This window comes from Aplidium turbinatum, chromosome 1, assembly GCF_918807975.1.
Source record: "Aplidium turbinatum chromosome 1, kaAplTurb1.1, whole genome shotgun sequence".
Classification (NCBI taxonomy): domain Eukaryota; kingdom Metazoa; phylum Chordata; class Ascidiacea; order Aplousobranchia; family Polyclinidae; genus Aplidium; species Aplidium turbinatum.
In genome coordinates, this window is record NC_137472.1 from 59659475 (window position 1) to 59680930 (window position 21456).

General features: G+C 38.4%; 2 protein-coding genes across 4 annotated transcripts in view; one reads left to right on the plus strand and one right to left on the minus strand.

Annotated features, from left to right (window-relative positions):
* Positions 1–16674, plus strand: LOC145784225 (protein FAM161B-like). Of its 3 annotated transcripts, none has more exons than XM_082596009.1 (10): positions 1–183; positions 3764–3969; positions 5134–5568; positions 5918–6158; positions 7561–7718; positions 8100–8461; positions 8936–9158; positions 9556–9655; positions 10098–10318; positions 16151–16674. In XM_082596009.1, exons 1-10 carry the CDS (start codon positions 61–63, stop codon positions 16365–16367), a joined length of 2286 nt encoding a protein of 761 aa, XP_082452135.1. In that variant the 5' UTR covers positions 1–60; the 3' UTR covers positions 16368–16674. The 3 variants fall into 3 exon arrangements, with proteins under 3 accessions (XP_082452135.1, XP_082452150.1, XP_082452143.1); XM_082596024.1 differs by having other exon boundaries at positions 5272–5568; XM_082596017.1 differs by lacking the exon at positions 16151–16674 and adding an exon at positions 10593–13515.
* LOC145784215 (uncharacterized) overlaps positions 13503–21456 on the minus strand; it is a 16031-nt gene continuing 8077 nt past the window's right edge. Inside the window, exons 11-17 of the mRNA XM_082595997.1 lie at positions 21081–21216; positions 20505–20697; positions 19798–19947; positions 18512–18678; positions 17502–17601; positions 15649–15798; positions 13503–15086 (exon numbers count right to left, since the gene is read on the minus strand). Of these exons, the coding sequence (XP_082452123.1) occupies positions 14985–15086; positions 15649–15798; positions 17502–17601; positions 18512–18678; positions 19798–19947; positions 20505–20697; positions 21081–21216 (998 nt within the window). The 3' untranslated portion in view covers positions 13503–14984. The remainder of the gene's footprint in view (positions 15087–15648; positions 15799–17501; positions 17602–18511; positions 18679–19797; positions 19948–20504; positions 20698–21080; positions 21217–21456) is intronic.

The following is a 21456-nucleotide window of genomic DNA, read 5'->3' on the forward strand; positions in this document are numbered from 1 at the left end:
TTGGAGAGCTTCATGTGGAAGGAAATATATGAATTTGAGTAGTTTAAGTCTTGAGCAAGTATGGAGTCTCATGCACTTTCGAAATTGACATATGCTTCTGTTAAACCACCGGTCGCACCTGGGACGAGCAATTATCGGCCATTATATGAACGAAATCCTGAGGAAGTAACTACATCTGTGACGGTTTGTAGTATAAATTGTTTCATGTGTAATACATTATGTATAGTCTACTAAATTACTTGTAGCATAAGAAATACGTGTAATTAAATCATTGGGAGCGTTTTTTATAATATAGAGCTCATTGAAACATGAAATCCAGTTGTGAATTTGCAACCACAGCTGTTATCATGCAAAATGAAACAATATGTCTTGATTAATTTATAAGTTTAAAAATATTGGTCTAATTTTACTTTTTGTTGGGTTTGTAATGAATTTTGTTTGTTTTGAAGCTGGTGATGTGAGGTAAAAGTGAGTCCCATACTTGATCCAAGCATCGGGTGATGCGAAGATAAGGTTCTCATTATATATACTAAGCCTTTGGCACTAACGAGAGTAGGGTGGCCAGTTATTTTCTTTCGGTCGCTTTTCCTTCAGCAACAATGCCCACTCAATTTAGTGCACCGTGGGTAGAGGTGAGCGGTGTTTATCAACAACTGGCTTAAGCAGGGAGTTGAACCAGGATTTCATGATTGGAAAGCAAGCATAAATCCGCTTTGTCATCCCACTGCCTGTAATGTACTGTACAAAAATAAAACGATGTTCAGAAACACTTTAAGCTATTACATAACAAATCATTTTTTCTGCAACCTAATAATACATTAACATCTCATTGGGGTGTCCATATAGTCCAGTGTTGCCAGATTCATGCAGTGAGGTGAGGAGGCCAAATTTAAATGCAAATATGCTTCAATTGTGTAAAATATACATGTTTGTGACGTAAATAACTTGACATCATCACATGTATGTCAGATATCTGGTACCAGTACAGAGAATTCTGTATTTCTGAATGCAGTAGAATTTGGCTATAGTGACTTCGGTTGCAGTGACGTTTTGCTATAGTGGCATCTATTGCAAAGTCCCGTTTTTTAAACTACAGATAGAATTTCGCTATAGTGGCACTTTTTTTAAGGTCCATCCAAGTGTTACCATAGGCAAGTTCTGCTGTATAAATTTGTGTCTGTTAAATGAGGTCAAAACTAAGAATCAATTAATTTTACAAAAAAATAAAATTGTTTTTTTTATGTAAAAAGTGCACTAAAAATATTGGAAATCTGATTAAATGATAGAGTAATTAATTTGTTTCAAGATAAGTTAGTACTCTAACATCCCACATTGAACAATAAAACATTTTGATGTCAATAGTTGCTGGCGGAATGGCCCATTTCGGTGAGTCCGATTCGGTGAGTCCGATCCCTTAAGGGAGGATTTTTTCAATTTTTTATTTAAATTACCGGGTGCCGTAGCCTAATTATCATTGCCGTTTTAGGGTTAGGGGTTAAGAGTTAGGGTTAGAGGTTAGGAACTCACCGAATCAGACTCATCGAATAGTAGCAGACCCAGTTGCTGGTCACTGTTTAGACAAGCATGCCTTTCAACAAATTTATCTTTGACCTATATATAGCCTACAGGTTATAAAATAAAACATGGTGATTGGTGGGCTGGTTTAGTGGGCCGTGCGCCTTCAGTTTGACACTGTCCATCAACAAATTATCTCCTCCAGTAGAAATTTATATACATTAATATAGAAAAGGATATCTTTAGAAGCGACCTTGAAGTTTAATTTTAGAGGCATTCCATTATAATTCAACAAATTTTAGAAAGAAATGTAACCACTAAGTTTCAAAAGGTGTTGGTTTTGATATATTTTGTTGTTTTCAAAATTTGAACTTGGGCAAAAAAAAAATTTTGAAAATTGGACAAGTAGTTTTTGAGATATCGCGTTTTGAAATTTTGTTGCTGTCACTAGGTGGCGCTGTTGATGTTCCCAATCTTTTTCGATTTTAGGAATATATTAGGGGTGGAAAGTTGGTTGAAGTGTCTATTCCACCATTTTTCATAATGCAGAATTCAAAAATGGTCTCAATTTTAGTCTAAAAGCATTAGCTAAGGAGTTATGGGGCATTTAAAAAAATTTGGGGGACCAAATGCCAACCCTCAAATTGTCATGTGGGTAACAAGATATCCCGAAAAAAAATTCTGTTCTTGAAAGTTTCTTGCATATACTTCATGATAGTATAATATTTTTTTATGAGACTTTTCTCCTTTTTGCGCAATGCAACCTTATATCAAAGATCTATTAATGCAATATTTGAATGATGCTTGCTTATGATGTCACAATAACAAATTACAAATTTCCCAAAAAAAATTTTTTTATTGTGAAAATTGCCGGGGAGAACAAAATTTGAGACTGCAATTTTGAAACAAGGATTGGTTTTCCTGAGCAATTTTCACAATGAAAAAAGTTTTTTGGGAAAATCTGTAATTTGTTATTGTGACATCATAAGCACGCATCATTCAAATATTGCATTAATAGATCATATAACTTCTCATGCAAGTCTTTGATAAAAGGTTGCATTGTGCAAAAAGGACAAAAGTCTCATAAATAAACAGTATATTATCATGAAGTATACGCAAGAAACTTTAAAGAACAAAAAAATTTTTAGGGATATCTTGTTACCCACATGGAAATTTGGGGGTTGGCATTTGGTCCCCCAATTTTTTTTAAATGCCACACAACTCCTTAGCTAATCCTTGTAGACTAAAATTGACATCATTTTTGAATTCTGCATCATGACATATGGTGGAATAGACACTTCAACCGCCTTTCTACTTCAAATATAACCCTAAAATCAAAAAACATTGGAAACATCAACAGCGCCACCTAGTGACAGCCACAAAACTTCAAAACGCGATATCTCGAAAACCGCTTGTCTGATTTTCAAAATTTTTTTTTTTGCCGAGATGCATTTTTCACATGCTATGACATATGCTTTAGTCATCAAAATTGAAGACTTAGTGGTTATTTGGATTTGTTGAATTATAATGGAATGCCTCTTTAATGATAATTAAATAAATTGCTATGACACATTGCAAGAGTCTTTAAGATTAGTGTCAGAATAATTTGATTTTTCTTTTTGTCAATGCGGTATCTTTTGCAGACTTAGCAAAATAATAAAATCTATAGAATTATAAATTATGAAAACTAGAGACAATCATATTTGAAAACATGTTAGTGTTTGTATTGAATAGCATTTCTACGACTTTGTATTATTTTCTTTGAAAGGCCACATAGATATGTCCAATTAAAGAAACAAGCAAAATCACTGAAAGCAAAGACGCTTTGACAAAATCACTTGAAAAATTGTGTTTATGATCTATTAAAATATAATAAATTACATTAACAAAAGTGTTAATTTTAAAATTTTAGTGATGTTAAAAAATCAGATTAAAAAGTAACGCAGTGCCGTACACTGAATTCCTGTTGATACAATCTTTGGACACAATTTTCACCAAATAGAAGGATTTGTATTTGAGTTGATTTTTTCTAATACTGTAATTACTTTGGCGGGAAAACTGGTATACCACCCAACTTTGTGTGACAGCTTTTACTGGGAAGTTACTAGCTCTGTTGTGATGCATTGAGCACTTTTGTTTAAAACAGATGCATTCCGTTTCAAGATTTCAAACTCAGTATGAAAATGACTTACGCAAAGCATCAGTTGTTGTAGCTGTAACATTTAACTTGTCTTGCATTCTTTCCCAGACTGACCAACAATGTGACACGGTGGAAGTGAAGCAATTTGAACCGAACAACTTTCGTCCAGTTGATAATATGGAAAGAAGTGGTTTGCAAAAGTTTGAAGTCAATCGCCACAGTTTGGCTACAGATTTTTATGGAAAAATACAAGCTTTGAAGAAAGAACATCAAAAAACGTTGACTATGTTAAACAAATTTTATGAATCTGAAAAGTAAGTCTATTCATCATTCTTTTCTGTTACTCTTAATAATAATAATGATACATATATACATTTTATTTTGTGTCCATTTCGACAACATACAGTACATTGCGATCACAGATGCAATACAACAGGAAGCAGCAAGGCAACGTAGTTTTTGGGTCAGCTGCTCCCTTTATTTTTGGCCTGTTAATAAGTGCGTTTACCGTGTCACAGCCGCGTGCTCTGCACCGGTGTCAAACTCACGCCCTTCCAAATGTCACACAGGCGTTCTCACCACTCGGTAACGCAGCTGACGCTTGCTGTTCGTAGGCTACTTTTCTATACATTCTTTTTCAAACATTCACTGAGCATGGATACCACATTTTGCATGTTTTGTTCAGATATTTTTCAAGTGATTGTCAGTTTATGTTTTTTTTTGGAACAATCAGTTTTGTCACACAAAAGCATTCCACATTCTGTGCTTTATGTGGACTGTCTGTAAATTTTCTGAATACTTTAAGTGATATAACTGTGAAACTACAAAAGGAAGTGATAAGTTTTAATTGTGGCCGAGACAGTTTTAACCTATTTTCAGAAAAAAAAGTTGTAAAACTATTCAAGTGTTTTTGTGTATTTTCAAAGCTCAATAGTTTTGTTCTTGTATTGCGTAACAATGCAGATAACCGGTAATCTAGAAATTTTGTATACAGTGCATTGTAATTTCTCATATCATCTTTTCTGAGCAAGTATAGTTTAGAGCTTGTCCGTAGTTTGACAAAGTTTTGTACCATATCTCATCGGTGCAGCATTTTACTTGAAAACACTGATAAGGTTGGCTACATGCAGATTTTTCAGTGAAGTATAAGCTATGATAGCTATTTTAATGTCAAGCATGAAAGAGTTAGACATCGTGTTATGTAATAATGTTTAGGTTTTGATACTGATGATTTAAAAGGCACAGAAAATTTTGTTTAAGTTTTCAATTTTTTTCTATCGACCTGGCTATGTTTGGCTTTGATGCATTCTTTTAGTAAAATTAACAAACAACACATCGGGCACATCTTTGTTTTTTGCGTTAAAATTTTAGCTTCATCCTGAGCATTCAAAATACATACAGTATTTTGAAACTTATCGTAGTTATTGCCATCGTTTAGTATATGAACGGTTTATACTTAAACTAATTTTCTACCTTAGAGCCAAATGCCATTGTGACAACAACAGAAGAAAACATAACCATTTGATTCCTGACTACCTTGACTTGACCAAACACAACACTTTGCTCTATGATAACTTCCCTAGCAACGAACCCGATTCTGTGCCTGGCTATTCTAGGAAAGAAATGGAAGAAAAACAAGACACTGAAAAAGATGCAAAGTTTGCTTCATCTGGTCAATCATCTGATGTTGGTTCAGTGGATCTTGTAAATAGGATGTGGGATGATTTTTCACTGGATGAGTACTTAGAAAGAACTGACATGCCAGATGAGAATATGATCCAAACTATCACAAGACCCCGTAGTGCCCCTGTTAAGAAGAAAGTGAAAAAAGAATGGAAACCTATCATCACCATCCCAAAGCCATTCAATATGACGGTGAGAGAAGAACAGAAAAAAGAAAAATCCCATACAAGGTATACATAATGTGTATTACTCATGATCTATTTACTGTAATTCTCTGGTTTCTACCAGGCCGTTGCTTTTTCTCTTCCACAAATCATCCCCTGCCTTTTTCTTACACTTAAAATATTTCTTTATCAAAAGCTAAGTATTTTCATCCTTATTCTGGTTTCAATTGCATTCTTAGTGATTCCACATGATGTAGACTTTGCCTGATTGTTTGATGTCGCCTTCTTATTATTCCTACCAAGCATCTTCATCATCCGTCTTCCATGGCACGAGTCAGGGAGTGGTCATTCGCATTTGCATCACCTGAGATTGTTACTTATGCCACACATGTTTAATTTCAAATTGTATGCATAGATCATCCGTGGATGTATCTTTGCGACAAAAGTACCGACAAGAGGAAGAGGAAAAAGAGCAGATGAAGAGAGTTCGAGCCCAAGAACCTCCTGCTCACACTTATCTTCCTCTCTATGAGGAGATGTGTGAACGGAGGGAGCAAAGGTCCCGCTTTAACAAGGAGAATTCTATCGCGACCACCATGGCTTTGCAAAAGCCATTTTCTTTTGATAGACGAGATTCAATTAAAGAGAAGTTGAAGGTATGACCTGCTGAATATAAAATAAGGTGAACTGAAAAACACATATTTTTTGAAATTTGAGTAGTTGTTGAGATATGGCGATTTGGTCTTTTGGTACAGGTAGATAAAAGGGGCCACTCCCATAATTTTGGGAAATGATTTTTAGGTTAGGCTTTTTTGAAAATCAGTGTTCAGTCCACCTTAGTATACAAGTCACTACGTGTTAGAAACAAATTACGGTACATTTAAACGAACTGAACAACTTCATTGACAACGAATTAACTTGTAACAAAACCAATGTGAAAGATTTTTTGTTGATGAACAATTTTGTTTTGAACACGCGCAAAAGTTATAAAGTAGTAAAGTATTGGAAAACTTTTCCCAAGGCAACTTGTTATGAGTATCTCACAATGAAATCGCTTGGATATCGATACAAGCGATATTTTATTTTGGAATGTTTGGATTTTGCCTACACATGTAGTACCACGCGTTACTGGTAAGGCACGAAAGGTATAAATAGAAACCTGACTGTTTTCATGGTTTTGTTCCAATCTGCACCACAAGCATAGCACAAACATTGTAAACATAAAACTTTTATTCTAGGCGGTTTTGAAGAAAAATAGCAGAATGCACTCGTGCTCCTCAATAGTTAGTCTTCAAGAGACCTCCATTGCAATGAAAGTGATTTTATTTTAGCTTTGGAATGGATTTGTGTTCGCAAGAACCTAAAAATTTTGGATAAATGAACGTTTTGCTGCTGAAATTGAATACCTCTTGCCGTCTATACTATATAGGCTATATAATATATTACAATGTACGTCAAACAGTAGGCAGTAATGCAGCAAGCAGGGTTGAAACAATCACAAAAAAACTAACACGGACAAGCTATGCGCTACCTCAGGTTTCATGTTGGATGACAGTCGTCAGGAGCAACACTTAAAACAAAATTAAAATATAGTATATATTATATATGTTTATATTTAGCATAAATGTAGTATAAATAATAATAGTCAAATTAATATATCTTGCGTACCACAAATGGAAACATCACCACGCTGCATTAGTAATAAGGCGTTCCTGGCTACTGCACGATTTACTGCACTGATGTAATAATAATAATAATCGTGTTTTTTTTGCGCCCATTGCGATAACATACAGTACATTGCGATCACAGATGCGATACAACAGACGGCAGGAAGCAGCGAAAATGAGGAAACCTTAAGGTCGAAACAGTGGCGTCCTGTTTGCAGTTTTGTAAATAATACATATTTACTAACACACTTTTGAAAATTTTAGATGCTTGAAATTTACACTTTTGAAAATTTTAGTTGGATCACACTCTTGCATTTCACATCAGGCCTATTGGTTTGTACTGGTGTGCTGTGCTTCTGCAACCAACGTCTTTGTCATCTTTGCTTTTTAGAAAGAAAAGTCAACAGAATTCGAGAAAGAAAAATTAAAAAGTATAAAATCAAACTGCAAGTTTGAAGCTCAAACTGTGCCACCTAGTGTTCATAACACTGCTGCATCGGACAGGCTAATTGAAAACGAATATTACAGAAGGGTCAAGATTAAAATGAGGTACATGCATTGATTGACAGAGTAGTTAATCCCGATCCATTTAGGTTTTACAAATTGAGGTGTGAAAGGGTTCGATATATGGAAATGATGTATTTTTGCAGGAGATGAATTGCCAGTTTGTTTGGCTGGTGCCCCCTCATCATCCTTTTAATAACTGTTTTGGTCCATATCTTACTTGTATCATTTGCAAAATATATTGTTGTTGCACCTTGTTAGAAAGAGGAAGACCTTGTATTCGGGTTCACAAAATGAATTCTTGGTATATATATATTAAAAGTCGGTGTGTTTCATCTTCATTCAAATTATGCTTCGAATAGTGTCCATTCTGGTGGTTTTTCTATTTGTTTATTTTATAATCTCAAATCAATGTTTTCTTCTCAGAGCGGAAGATACGATGAAGGCAGCTGCTCTTCCACCTCGGATGCAAACCCATGAGCTCATGGCGAAAGAGAAGCGGCAAGCTTGGCTCAAAGATGTGGAGAAGCACACCACCTACTCGTTCAAGCCAAAGACCAACGAGCTCCCGGACTTCGACATCCTCCACAAGCGGGAGGCTCTAGAGGTGATGTCGAGGAAGAAAGAAGTTGATACCACGGTGGTGAAGCCTTTCAACTTGACTAGTGTGTCATCATCCAAGGAGAAGAGAAAACAAAGAGAAAAGGAAAGACAGATGATGGATAGAAGTTTGGAGTCGGACTCATGTTCTTCATTTCATCAACCGGGGAAGATGCCTGTGTTGTCCGGTGAGGTGCTGTCCTTGTTTTTGTCGTATCCAGGCTTATACCCGATAGTTGAAGATTTCAATTAAGTGGACGAGATGGCAAGGAAGCCAATCTTCATGTCCACCCTCAAATGCCTTGCCAAAGACACAAGCACCCGCAATCCCGCATGGTCTTAAGCGGTGCCGAACTAAGGCATTCAACCACTCGGCTATGCAACTGACAGCCTCATTACAGCTGGGATGAGTTCTTTAAGATAATCTATTCACACAACTTCACATAACTGGGCTGCTCCTGTGCGCATACAAAGCATGAGGTCACTTGTCAGCCTTCTGCTCCTGTGCGCATACAAAGCATGAGGTCACTTGTCAGCCTTCTGCTCCTGTGCGCATACAAAGCATGAGGTCACTTGTCAGCCTTGCTTTTGTTTTATTTTCCCTATTGCTCCAAGCTTTGGATTTTTTCTTGTCCATAAATTGACGCGGTGTTTCCATCCAGATACACTCCCAGCTCGCACCACGGACTCCTCCCGAATCCGTATAGAAAACATGAGGAGATCGCTCCAGGAGGCGGATCAGGTGATAGCAAGAGTTAAAGATGAGGAGAAGACTAGGAAGGAACGGAAGAAGATGTTGGCCCAAAGAATCCAAGAAAAAGCGGCGCTGAACGATTTTAATTCTACTCATGTCACAACAAAAGATGAAAAACTTCGTCAATACAAGTAAATAAGAAATCAGCTTTTTAAATTTTTGTAAGATACGGAATGCATGTGTAGAGTTGAGTGGTGGTACAAAACTTGTATCGCAATGTATGTGTGCATCAGTTTTGTGATTACTTACCGCTTCAGTATGTTAGTAAATTTATAACTTTATTGAACTTAACATTATTTATCCAAATGGCTTCAATCCTAGTACTTCACGAATGACCTTCGATAGATGAATTGAACACACGAAGCAGCTAGTCTTGCCTTTGTTCTCAACAGTTACAAATGAAGCGGTTTGGTTTGGATGTAGTTGAGTAACTAAGTAATTGAAACGCACTCAAGTTCCCAATAAAAATTTTGACGATTAACTTGAATGGTTTAAAAGATTTAGACTGGATTATTTTTTAACGGTTAGAAAGCAACTTCGAGAAAGACAAAAGCAGTACAACAAATTCCTTGACGAAGTTAAAGAGAGGGTTGAGGGAAGGCCACTGCTGATCGAACAGCACAATGAGGTAAGTGCTGCGCAGTATGGTTCTACGCAGCATTGAACAGTTTGATTACATGCTTCCTGGCAATCAAGATCATTCGAGAGACATCATCCCAAGCCATCATTGATGTTCTTCAGACTGGAAGTGTTTGAAAAGTTGGTTTGATCTACTCGGTGTACTCCCATTCTTCAGTATTGATGGTTCCTATTTGAATGATATTACTGATGGAGCTGCTTTCATGGCGGCGAAAGCTCTACAAATCAAATTTTATTTAGTTGTCAGACCTGATTGTTTTTATTTACTGATTGGTGTTTCACCTTGTTTTTAGACGATTTCTTTTTAACTTTGAGGCCTCTTTAGCTTTTGTTTTCAATTGTCTGGTGTTGTAACTCTATCAACGGTGGCTCACCTACAGTGCATTGGTGAGGTGGTTCAACAGTAACATTAAATTGGAAACTAATTTCAGAAAATCGCAAAAGCACAAGCTGAGAAGCGATATCGAGAGATCTTGGAGTCATCCGGACTAAGTGATGACTTTGTGGAGAGGAAGAGTCGGCTAAGTGCAACATCCGATGACTTTGAACCCCTCTCCTCCAAAGATCTCATGTCCTCCAGAGATAGCCACGATGTGGATGCTTCATCTGACTCTTCAGAGGAGCCCACAGATCGGAAGATTGTTGAGAAAAGGTGAGTTCAATATTTCCGTAGGAAAAGTTTCTTCATATTCCACGAACTTCTGCACTTGTACGTTATTGTAGCGTTATGAAAACGCGTGTTCTGATCCTCTGCTGTTGTACTTTGAAATGTTGAGTCTGCACTTAATTTGATTTATTTTTAACGAGTGTTCCAGACTCCGTATTGATTTATTTTTCTTTATCGTTCTTTTTTAAAATTATTTTGTATTTGTTTTCAATTCCTTTTATTTTGCTTTTATTTTTTTTTTTTTATTTATTAAACCAAGCAATGAGGAAATGTCCCGCCGTGAGTGGACACGCGGGAGTTCCAGTGGATCATCGTCATCAGAGGAGGAGGAAAATAAAAAGGAGAGGAAGAAGAAACACGTAGAATTCGCTTGACGCAACAATCGGAGTAAAGACGTTCTTGTTACGTTTCATCAACATCATAAAATGGTTAATTCACGTTGAAATGTGCTTCGAACAAAGCTCTATCTTAGATCACATCTTCTCGAACTATTGCGGCACCATCAACAATAAGCACGACACCACAAGCATAGGCGTCACGCCACAAGCATAAGCGCTCCAAAACAAGCATATGCGCTCCGCCACAAGCATAAGTGTTGCTTATATGCTCCAGTTGTTGATAGCGCAGTTGCTGGTTTACTTTACCGTCTTTTTTATTGACGAGGATCAAGCTTTATTAAGGTTTTTATGGAAGATTGTGTCGAGCACTTTAGAAGATTTTTTGATTGTTGCTTTACCCTGTCAGGAAGTTACTCATGTGCAGCTCTCAACAGACTTGGTTCCATGTGTGGCTCACCCTGCTATGTTTGAAAGCATAACCGTTATGAAATATTTCCACCTTTGGTAAACACACAACCCGAGGCCATAAACTTGTAATCTTTTATTGCTTTATTACGTCTTACTACTGTTTCTTACCCGAACAAAACTGACGCAGCCGCACTGCACGATAGCTCTCAACAAAGCTTTTGAAATCAGTTTGTCCTATCATGTCCAAACTGTTAACCTACAAGTCCGAATACCTTGAGGATGTTTACACTTGCACTATATTACAAAGTTCTAGTGGAGTTTTTTTTACTAATCAGTTTGTGAAAATGGTGTAGCGAGGGTTTATTGCAGACTCCTCAAGGATTCCCCATTGTAGGCAATTGCTTTCCTTCATTAGTGCCACACGATCCACCTCTATTATAAAATTCAACAACAAACTTAGACTTTACAAGTGATTGACATGGATAGGCCAACTCTAAGCAAACTTTTTGTTGTTACTGTATTGGAGTGTTATTGTTTATTGGCAATTCAAATCAAGTTTTCAGCTAAAGTATGCAATCTTATGGTGATCCATCACTTTACTGTGTGAGGATCTCATCAACACAAACTCTGAATATACTACGATTGTTCCAAAACAAGCAAATTCTACGTTCTAGAATTTTTATATCATTTTTGTTATTATTGGATTTTTTTCTGTGGTGTTTACGATTTAACTGATCTATGTTGACTGCTGAGGCTTGTGTGGGTTAGACCAGGGTTTGCCAAACTTTTTTGGGCCACGGACCACTAATTTTTCGTGAACAACTTTTTAACTGCAACAAGCAAGATTTACGATACTGGATGGCAAAAGCTTTCAAAATCATTTAAGTTGTAAGAACTGCGGCAATTATCTTTGACAGGGTAAGTACTGTACAACGTATATGTGTGACTTTTTAATTTCTTGTCATATCGCCACGGACCACCTGTGCAGTCGTCGCGGACCACAGTTTGGAAACCCTGGGTTAGACCACTTGCGCTGTCTCATCGAACAATATCTTCTCTGACAGGTTTTTAGTTATGTGCCAAAGTTACTGATATTTTCTTGCGTCGTTTTCACTATCGCGTCTACACAGTTATGCTACAACACATTGTTTTGTTTCAATAGAAACTATGCTACTTTCATGTTTGCATCAACTGATAAATTTGACGTACATTAAAAATTACTCGCTCTTCACTCAAATTGTATAAAGCGAAAGTTGTGTTGGTAACTCAATATTCTCGATATAGCTCTAAGCTTTTATAATTGCATCACTCACGAGCGCTAATTAGCGGACAATCACAAAACGTCGCTTTCTTCCGCCTGCTGTTGCCCGAGTTCCGCCTTGTGACCGGTTGGTGAAAATACACCAGCAACCCATGTCACGGTACCCAAGCACACCATGTGTCCAGTGTGCTTGTGGGGCCAATTGTTATCGCCATGTTGCTGTCCCACTGATATTGTGAGATATTTTAACTCAATTTATGTTATTGTTATAGTCGTAGTTGCCAAAGTACACCGAGCCTTAGATTTGCACACATTCGTATTTTGCGTCTTCGGTGGTGCTGTGTCGATAGATGAAATAATAACAAACTATGAGCTGATGTATTCAACACATTTTGTTTTCAATTCTAAGTAGACAAAAACGCAGTAAAAGATGGGGATTGTGCTAAGTGCATGACTTGCTAGATCAGTGGTTCTCAAACTTTTTTTTGTTGCGACGCCTCTGGAAAAGTTTTCTGGACTTGCGACGCACCAGCAAATAAAAGTTAATGAAGAAACTTATTATTAAAGCTGATTAAAGTTTTGTTTGTTGATACAACAACAAAAAGCAATGCATATTATTTAATGTGACGTGTGGGCTTGTTTGTTTTAACAAAGTTCATTAAATCTTGGGAGAATTTTTGAAATTGCCACCCGCATTTTTCTTTCAGTGTTTATTGGTGATCGAAATTTGCTTTTTATCACCGCCAAGGCAGAAAATCCTGCTTCACATAAATATGACGTGACATATGGGATAATGATTCGTAGTGCTTTCTTCACCAAAGCTGGATAATCGCCATTCATTGAAATCCATAAATTTGCTGGATTTCCTGAATTAAACATCCTTTTCAGGGAATTGTCACAAGAAAGGTCAATGTAGGCTTCTTTGTCTTGTGCAGTAAAAGACAGTGGAGTAGGTTGGACGAAAGAATCACGAATCCATTCGTAGTTTGATAAATTTTTCGGGAAATATTTTGCAAATTTCGACTCGAGCTTGGACAAATGTTGCCCAAATATGCTTCACAAATTTGAAGGCAGCGTCATACTTTTCTTTTCAAGCAAATTAGACAAGAAAGTGAAGTATCGAGAGCTTCCAGACAGGTTTGCTATATCTTCCTTCCACAATAGCAGCTTTTTAACGAATGCTGCAATTTTATCTGAAATGTCATTTTTATTCGGCCCTTGCATAGAACTGTTCAGTTTGGCGAAGATATCACACAAGTAAAGTAAGCCAATTTCAATAAGAAATTGTTCTGAGCTAAACAATCTGCAAGTGGATTATTTTCTTGCTGCAAAAAAGCCTGAAGTTCATCATCCACCAATTCGTAGAAGCGTTCAAAGAATTTTCTAAGCGAAAGCCACTTGGATGAAAATTAAAAGAGCAAACTCCGATGCGCTGCATTCATTTCTCCACAAAGTTTTTTGAATACTCTTGACTTCAGTGGGCGTGTTTTAATGAAGTTAACAACTTTGATGACAACTGAAACTGCTAATCAAAGGATTAACCTCATCTTTATAAGATAAACTGAATTCAGCTACGAAACGAAACTCTTCTGCGACGCCCTTGGAAAATTGAAACGACGCACCAGGGCGTCGCGACGCACAGTTTGAGAACTACTGTGCTAGATAATTGTAGTGGAAGTGGCAAAACAACGATCGATCGAAAGCTTAAAGGCGAACATGATAGAGAAATAAACACAAAGTCTGTCAAACCTTCGTTGTCAAAGCTTTTGAAATGAAACAGGGTAGACATAAATACAACGTCAGTACACGTTGAAGTGGCGTCACAATGTCAACTTCGCCACCGGAACATAGATGTAACCGGAACATAGATGTAAGTAACCCAGAGCGAAGGTCTTCAACTTAAGTACAGCGAAGAAGCCGAAGAGTTTAACGTTTCTACAACGTCTGGTTACGTCATTGAAACATTTATTCCTCAAAGGAGGCATAGTCGCTTCCAATGACGTGAAATTTATTGTTAGCGTCCCAGGCTAACAAAATACATCATTTTTCCGCAGACGTTGAATCAATGTAAAAATGAAGGATTGCGATTTCCTTCTTGATATCAAATAGGAACATGGTGTGCTGCAGTGTCAGGTCAAAAAGTTTCAATCCTTTTACAATTTGATTGCTAAGGTTGGGGTTTCGTCCCTGTAGTCAATTATTATAAATGTAGGTGGTTTCGGCCGTTGCAGGTTAAGAAACCTCAATTTCACAAGTGACAGAAGTGTGCGTGTAGCGTGTTGGATAAATTCGTCAGATAAACAACAAAGAAACAATGTTTAATGAATACAAACCGACAAAATAAGCGCAGAAACTGCAGTGATGCAAGGCACCCTAGGATTGAAGCCAACACCAGTAACTTGAAGCATGAATGACAATTGGATGACGTCAGCATAGAAGGATCGAAATTACAAAAGTGCATGGGATTTCATGAGTCAGGCACGTTCTAAGTGGTCAGTAAAGTAAATTATCTACACATTACACTAAGCTAAATATAACGGCGACATCCGCCGCAAAGGAGTCTTGACAGAGGCCTAGATAATGAAACGGTCCAATCTACGAGATGTTATGCTATCTCGATCAATTTTCATTGAATCAAGTGGCATCAGCAGGACACCAAGGTAGCAGTTTCCCTTTTCGACTCTGCGTCGTGGTAGCGTCTCACAGTGTCAGCATGGTGTCGTGCTTGTCTGTATTGCCTCCCGAGCTGAAACAACATGACTGATCAAATAATCAGCCTGGTTTAGGGATGCCTCATCGGATAGGGGGAAATGGGGCAGTGATTTAGACTTAGAGTCTAAACGCATACCAACCTACGAGACATTTTCCACGTTTCCTTGACCTAATTCTCGTCGGTATGCGGAAGAGAATTAGGTCAAGAAAACGTGGAAGAATGTCTCGTGGGTTGGATAAGTGAAGTGAACACCGCACTTGTCGTCACACAAGTAAAAACTGCAAAATAGTTGGCAATTCCTAGACTTCCGCGGGTTCTATCACAGCTAGCAGCACGTTGTGTTCAGCACGTTCATAATAAAACTTCAACATCACATGAAATAAAGTTTGACTGCAACCACCCAAGGACGGCTATTTGAGATGAGGCCGGGAAAATTCCTCTTTTCAGCGCGAAGAGAGCAATGATCGGCCTGAATGGTGGCCCCGGGATAGGTGAGCCGGTGAGCTTTTCAACCTTTCGCTGTTTCAAAGGCAAATCCCGCAACGTTAACAATAAAACACAATTAAACGTCGATTAAACTAATCCATCCACTCACCAGTCTGCTGTCTTCCGCTTTTTTTCGATCACAAACTGAGTCGAAGTGTTCCTTGGCGAATTTGTTTCTTCTGGATTGGAGCCAGTCCGAATGAGTTTGCTGCCTGTTCAATTGGTCAAGTTCTCTTTGAAAGAATCCATTCCGAAATTCCTGAAAAGATATCAATAGCGTTCACCTGGTGGCCGTGTGAAAAACAAAAAAACGCTGCTAGAGGGCGCCACTTTGCCTTATTCGTGTGACGATCGACTCTTTCAATGAACTATCCGAATATATACAGAATGGCCAATGGTCATTGTGATGCAGTTGGCCCACAACGAAAACATCAAGTGGTATGATATTTTTGTTGTTTTAACGCTTTTATTAGTATTTTTGTTTTTATTGCATCACTTTATTTGGATGTTTACTTTTTGTTTAAAAATTATCATTTCATTTTTGAATTATAGTTTTCGGCCAGAGTTAACTTTGCAGTGCAACACATAAACTTCATTTGTGACGACTTTAGAAAACTCACGAAGCAGTCGTATGGTGGAGTTAGGAGCAACTCCCCTAACAAGACCAAAACAGCAGAAGTCCTTAATACAAGCGAACGGGTCGAGAAAAAAGAGGCGAGCCGTCCGAACGAAGACAGGCCACAATGGAGCAAATACTGGCACCAAACCCCGCAGCCTAGAGACTATGAGTTCCGAATATTAGAATTGAAGTATGTCCCACGAACATGAACAAAAATGTTTAACATCGCAGCTTTTTTTATCTTGGCGCTGAATGGTGCTGTTGCGCCAGTTTGCTTGGTTTCAAATGGTCACTTCCGCTGAGGCTTAGGGGCAGATAAACCTGAGAATTAAAAGCGACGATTTTGGAGGCTAAACCTTTCTTAACTCGTTAATCTATTTTGCTTTTGATAATGGAAATAATAAATGTGTTTAGTAGTAAGCTGGATCAACATGAACGATTGCTTGACTCGGAATAGCACTTCCTGATAAAGAGTTGATGCTGTGTGGCAGCAATAAATCGAATATATACCGACAATAAAATCCCTATAATTCTGTGCATTGTGTGATCATTGAACCAGCATGATGGGCGCTGTAGCCGCTTTGACTTATCATAAGCAAGATATAAAGAACATCTGCAGATCAATCTAAAAAAATTGATTTGCTAGGTGTGCTAATGTAAAAGTCTTTGATTTGAGCCCACGTGGTCAACCGGGGCCAGTAACGCGATGCAAATCAAGACTGAAACATAGAATCTTTTCACATATAAACTAGGTGGGCAAACCCTCTGCTTAAAAATTGCCTTTTTTCCCATGATTTATGCGCGAAAGTGCCCTTTTTAACATAATTTGCGAGCTAAAAGTGCCCTTTTTAACATAATTTGCGATCTAAAAGTGCTCTTTTTTGAAAGTTTGCCCCCCTAGTCCGAATTTGTGAAAAGATGCTAAGGACTGAAATATATTTGTGACTGATGATTATCATTATTTATATAAAGATTTTTATTATTATTGTGACATCCAGTTTGACTGTAAAATGTAAATGAAAAACCACATTCTCTGATATATTTTGACTCGCACACGTCACGAAGTTGTCAACGCGCACTGCACAAGCGTTTAAACAAAGGGTGAAAACGGCGATTCAAAACCAGTGTTCTGACAATGTTCACTGCACTGGTTACTGTTAGCTGCTTGAACTACCTAGCTAACGATAGAAAGCTTACGGGCCCGACGCTGAAGACATGTTGCTGTGTCAAGTAAGGAAATTTAAAACGTAGCTATCTCAAGCAGGAAGTATGGTTTGAAAAGCTAGTTGCAAGAATTATGTGAGAAAAGCCACTGAGAGTCTGTCCTCACTATCGTGCAGTACCTGGTTAATCTTCCTCTTGGCATCAATCGTGTCCTGCAACCTCTTCTCATACGTCTTTTGCTTCTCAACATCCGACCCGATCCGCATCAGAGCTTGCTGTCTGAGATCATTAAGGATAAGTTGATTAGACGTTTACATACGTTGCATTTGCCAAGAAAAACAAGTATTCTTGTACGAATTACCGACAATCTTCATCGGCAGATTACACGATGTTTCATCTTTTTGTGGCCAAAGAATTTTTTGATATCACTCACATCTGCCCATTGAGTTTTGAGAGCAGCTGTATGCCGCTAAAATGGCAGTACCGTTGTATCGTATCGTTGGTTCGATACCGGTCAAGAGCACCCTTCTGCGCTTTTGGCAAGACATTTGAACCATCAACATACTTAGAATTGATTCTGAGGGTTGGCGGTTTTACTTTCCAGCCCACTTAACCCTGTAGCGCCCCATATTCCATGTATCAACATAGATTTTGGGGAGTGGGTGCACTTTGAAGAAGTAGGAAGTTGTTACGCTTGTAGGTACTGCACAGTGCAGAATAGCCACAGAAAGTCACAAACGTAAAGGAATTGAAAAGAAGTCTAAACACGAGTAGACCTATGTGTACAAGTGACAAATCGTTGTGTGGTTACTGGTTACCAAGTCCTGCTGCAATAATTAAAAACTACTCACAGCCACAGGGAGGCACGACGTAATCAAGCGCACGTGACTCGGTGCAATGCAGTAACACTAAGGCAATAACCATTACGCAAAACTAACGTTACTGAACGTCTGAACTGTATCTGAAGTGAAACAAACAATACACAAAAATGTCCAAATTACCCTTTATAGCCCAATGTTGCAAATCTGTGACATTCAGTTGGTTGAATTGCACTATTCCAAAGAGTTTTCAAACTTGGTTTTTACAGCTGGTCGCTAGCCTACGGTATGAATTTGCGACCACTGGGCATAATTAAGCCTGGACATGACGAATATATTCTATTTTAAACAAACTTGGCCACATTTTTTACCTTTTGGTGTCCACTGTATGCTGGGCCTTTGAAAAAGATCTATTCTCCTTGTCGGCCCAAGACACGGCCCGGGCAGAGGCACTTCTTCTCCCTAGCTCCATCAAGCGGTCTTTTTGTTGGTAGGCGGGATAATCATTGGCGCCAACTATCGGCGCATAAGTCTCGTACTAAAAGTGAGACATCAATAAAAATGAATTACAAAAAGCTAGTTAGAACAAGTTCACATCCTTCATTTGAGGATAACTTGCGGAAAGAAAGGTTGTGAAAGCAGCAGAACTTGACTTGATAGCGGCCACTCATTGCTGAATGCACATTGAGTGTTAAGTTTGTTTCTCTAAAACGACAGAATCATTTCATCCTCAAATTGAAGTTTAATGTTTTTTGTACTGTATATACAAGATGTTATCTACTCAAAGTACCATTATGGCCATTTTAGGCCACTTAACTAAAATTAATAATTAACTTGCAAGTAAATATGAGAAAATCAGTAATTTTAGACGCATAGTCATGTTGGAAGCAGTTGTTTCATCTTTAACATCAGGAGGTAACCTAGTAAATAGTCACCAGAAGAACGCAATTTACTTTAATGAATTAGTTTATAATCATGGCACTAAATTGTATTCCGGTTTCCGCACTAAGAGTAAGAGAAATATACGTATTAGGTAGCCTGTTTCAAAAGTAGTAATGATGTGTCAACTGCACGACTGCATAAGGTGTGCAGCATTAACGTACAAGTAGACTACACACTAGAGTGCTCACCATTTCAACAGTTACAATATCGCGTTGAAAAATCCACAAGCTACCAACGCTGCAATTCTCTAAGGCGCTCCTAAGTAACTAGACATCTAGTTTGATTTTTCGTCATTAATGTGTTTGGGTAACTTTTAGGTAGCTTACAATAACCAATAAAGCTTGTAGACCCAACCAGCATAGAAATAAACGGAAAACCTTGTGAAGTTCAAAATGCACGGAACTTTAATTTTGCACGCATATGTCACCTCCACGGGGATGGGTTTGGTAAGATGAATGTTGGTACTTAATACAGTGACGTAGCTGGAAAGAACGGAGGGGGGGAATATTTTCAGTCACTAAAACGTTGGACACTGGTACAGTAAACTATGGAAAAAATATTTTTATGGGGAAGATAAAATTTGAAGGGAAGTAAGTTTGCTCTCCCAAGCCCCCTCCCCCGTGGCTACGTCCCTGAGTAAACACAGCCACAAAACAAACGTAAACAAATGTCCTATTGGCGTCACAAGCCACCTAACTACCGGTTGCTTGCCTACCTCTGGCATCTGCACGTATGGAGTCTTTAAGTGTTGCATCATCTTCGCGCGGTCGCTCTTAACATCGCGGCCATCCGCGGTGTGGTATAGCGAACTCGTGTTGAGGGGGCCCTCGTACGAGCCGAAATCCGGATCTTTCCAAGTGCTGAACTGTGTGCACGAAGAGCGTTAGTTGGACTAGTACGGTAGAGGAAATGATTAGAAACATCGACAAGTGATCTCACGTGGAACCAAGAAAAAAAAACAAGCATTAGCAAGGAGACATGGCTTTTATCACTTAGTCTTAGTCATCACTTCATCACAGGAGGAGAGGAAACTTGAAAAAACCAAGCAGAGAATATTATAAGATGGATGAGTGAGGGATTGTTGAGGAGGAGATGCCAACCGCATAGTTAAAGGAATTTGAAAACAGCTTTGAATGTGGCAAGAGATGGTATGGCCATATACTAAGAATGAGGAAGGACTGGACCAAGAATACGATGCTTGCAACAGGGAATGATGACGGAAATACACCGAAGATGTTGTAATAATTTTGTAAAGGGAAACTTATGTGGCATTCGGAGAATTATGATAGATGGAGGAAATTGATTTGAATCAAAACAAGCAAGAGCAAGAAGGACAGTTAATGCTTCCAACTATCACAACTAGCGACGAGACCAAACGATGCTATCTCGATGAGACGCCATTGTAGCTTTCGCACAACTCACCATCCCTGGCGTACGTCTTTCAAAATCTGGTTGGTGATGGTTTCTTGGCTGGGGTGTCTGTGGCCAGTATTTCTTCCACTCGGGCCGCTCCTTGCTGATTTTGCTTCGCCGGAGAAATGAGCTTTTGGTGTTGGTGCCTTTGTCCATCAATAGCGGATACTTTGATCCTGTCAGATCGTCGTCTTCATAGTCACTGTGACGTAGAAGTGAGGATAAAGAGCATTGTACGACATTCAAAGCTATGTTTGCACGAGCAAAAACCAAGCAACTCCGCTTGAAATTCTCGGCCGACCTATGGAGATGAGCAAGCAGACGGACAGCTATTGAATACGCGAAATCTGATCACTAAATAGTTAGGTACATCACGTACAATTAACTGTCCTGTCACAATATGTAAGCTTGCGACAGTGTTCAAACTCTCTATCCACCACAAGCATCCAAGTAGCCATGTTGCTACCTGGTATGCATCAGTGATTCAAGTTAAAACCCCCAAAGTAAAAGGCAAGATCAATATTCAAAACAGGTTCTTCCAGTCCTAGAAAGGGCAACGGTTCAACTTGAGGTCACGATTCTCACCTGTCACTTGCAGAATCATATTGAGCCTGAGGTGAGGTCGTACTATCTCTGAGATGTCGTGGACTCACAGAGCGATCATATTCCTTCAGTTGGCCGTCCACGATTTCGTTCAGTTCATTGCTGGTCATGTCAGTGCCTAGGTAAAAGATATCGGTGAGGAAGGGCTATGACGGCAGCATTAACAAAATCGACGATTCCACTGATTATATCAAGCCAATGATCTACAAATCATCCCAGCAAACTACCACTGAAGCATACTATGATATTGTTTCCTTACTTCTTAATTAATTTGTAAACAAACTGTACAAATCAATATACTGTAATGTGTTTCAAGACAAGAAACGTATAAACATCAGTCAGTTTGAGTGGACCAGAT

What these genes read in the sequence shown, in the direction of transcription:
- LOC145784225 (XM_082596009.1), top strand. Translation starts at nt 61, where the DNA reads ATGGAGTCTCATGCACTTTCGAAATTGACATATGCTTCTGTTAAACCA. An exon ending in CAATTAAAGAGAAGTTGAAG is followed by an intron (nt 6,159 to 7,560) that starts GTATGACCTGCT and finishes TTTGCTTTTTAG; the next exon opens with AAAGAAAAGTCAACAGAATT. An exon ending in GAAAAACTTCGTCAATACAA is followed by an intron (nt 9,159 to 9,555) that starts GTAAATAAGAAA and finishes TTTAACGGTTAG; the next exon opens with AAAGCAACTTCGAGAAAGAC.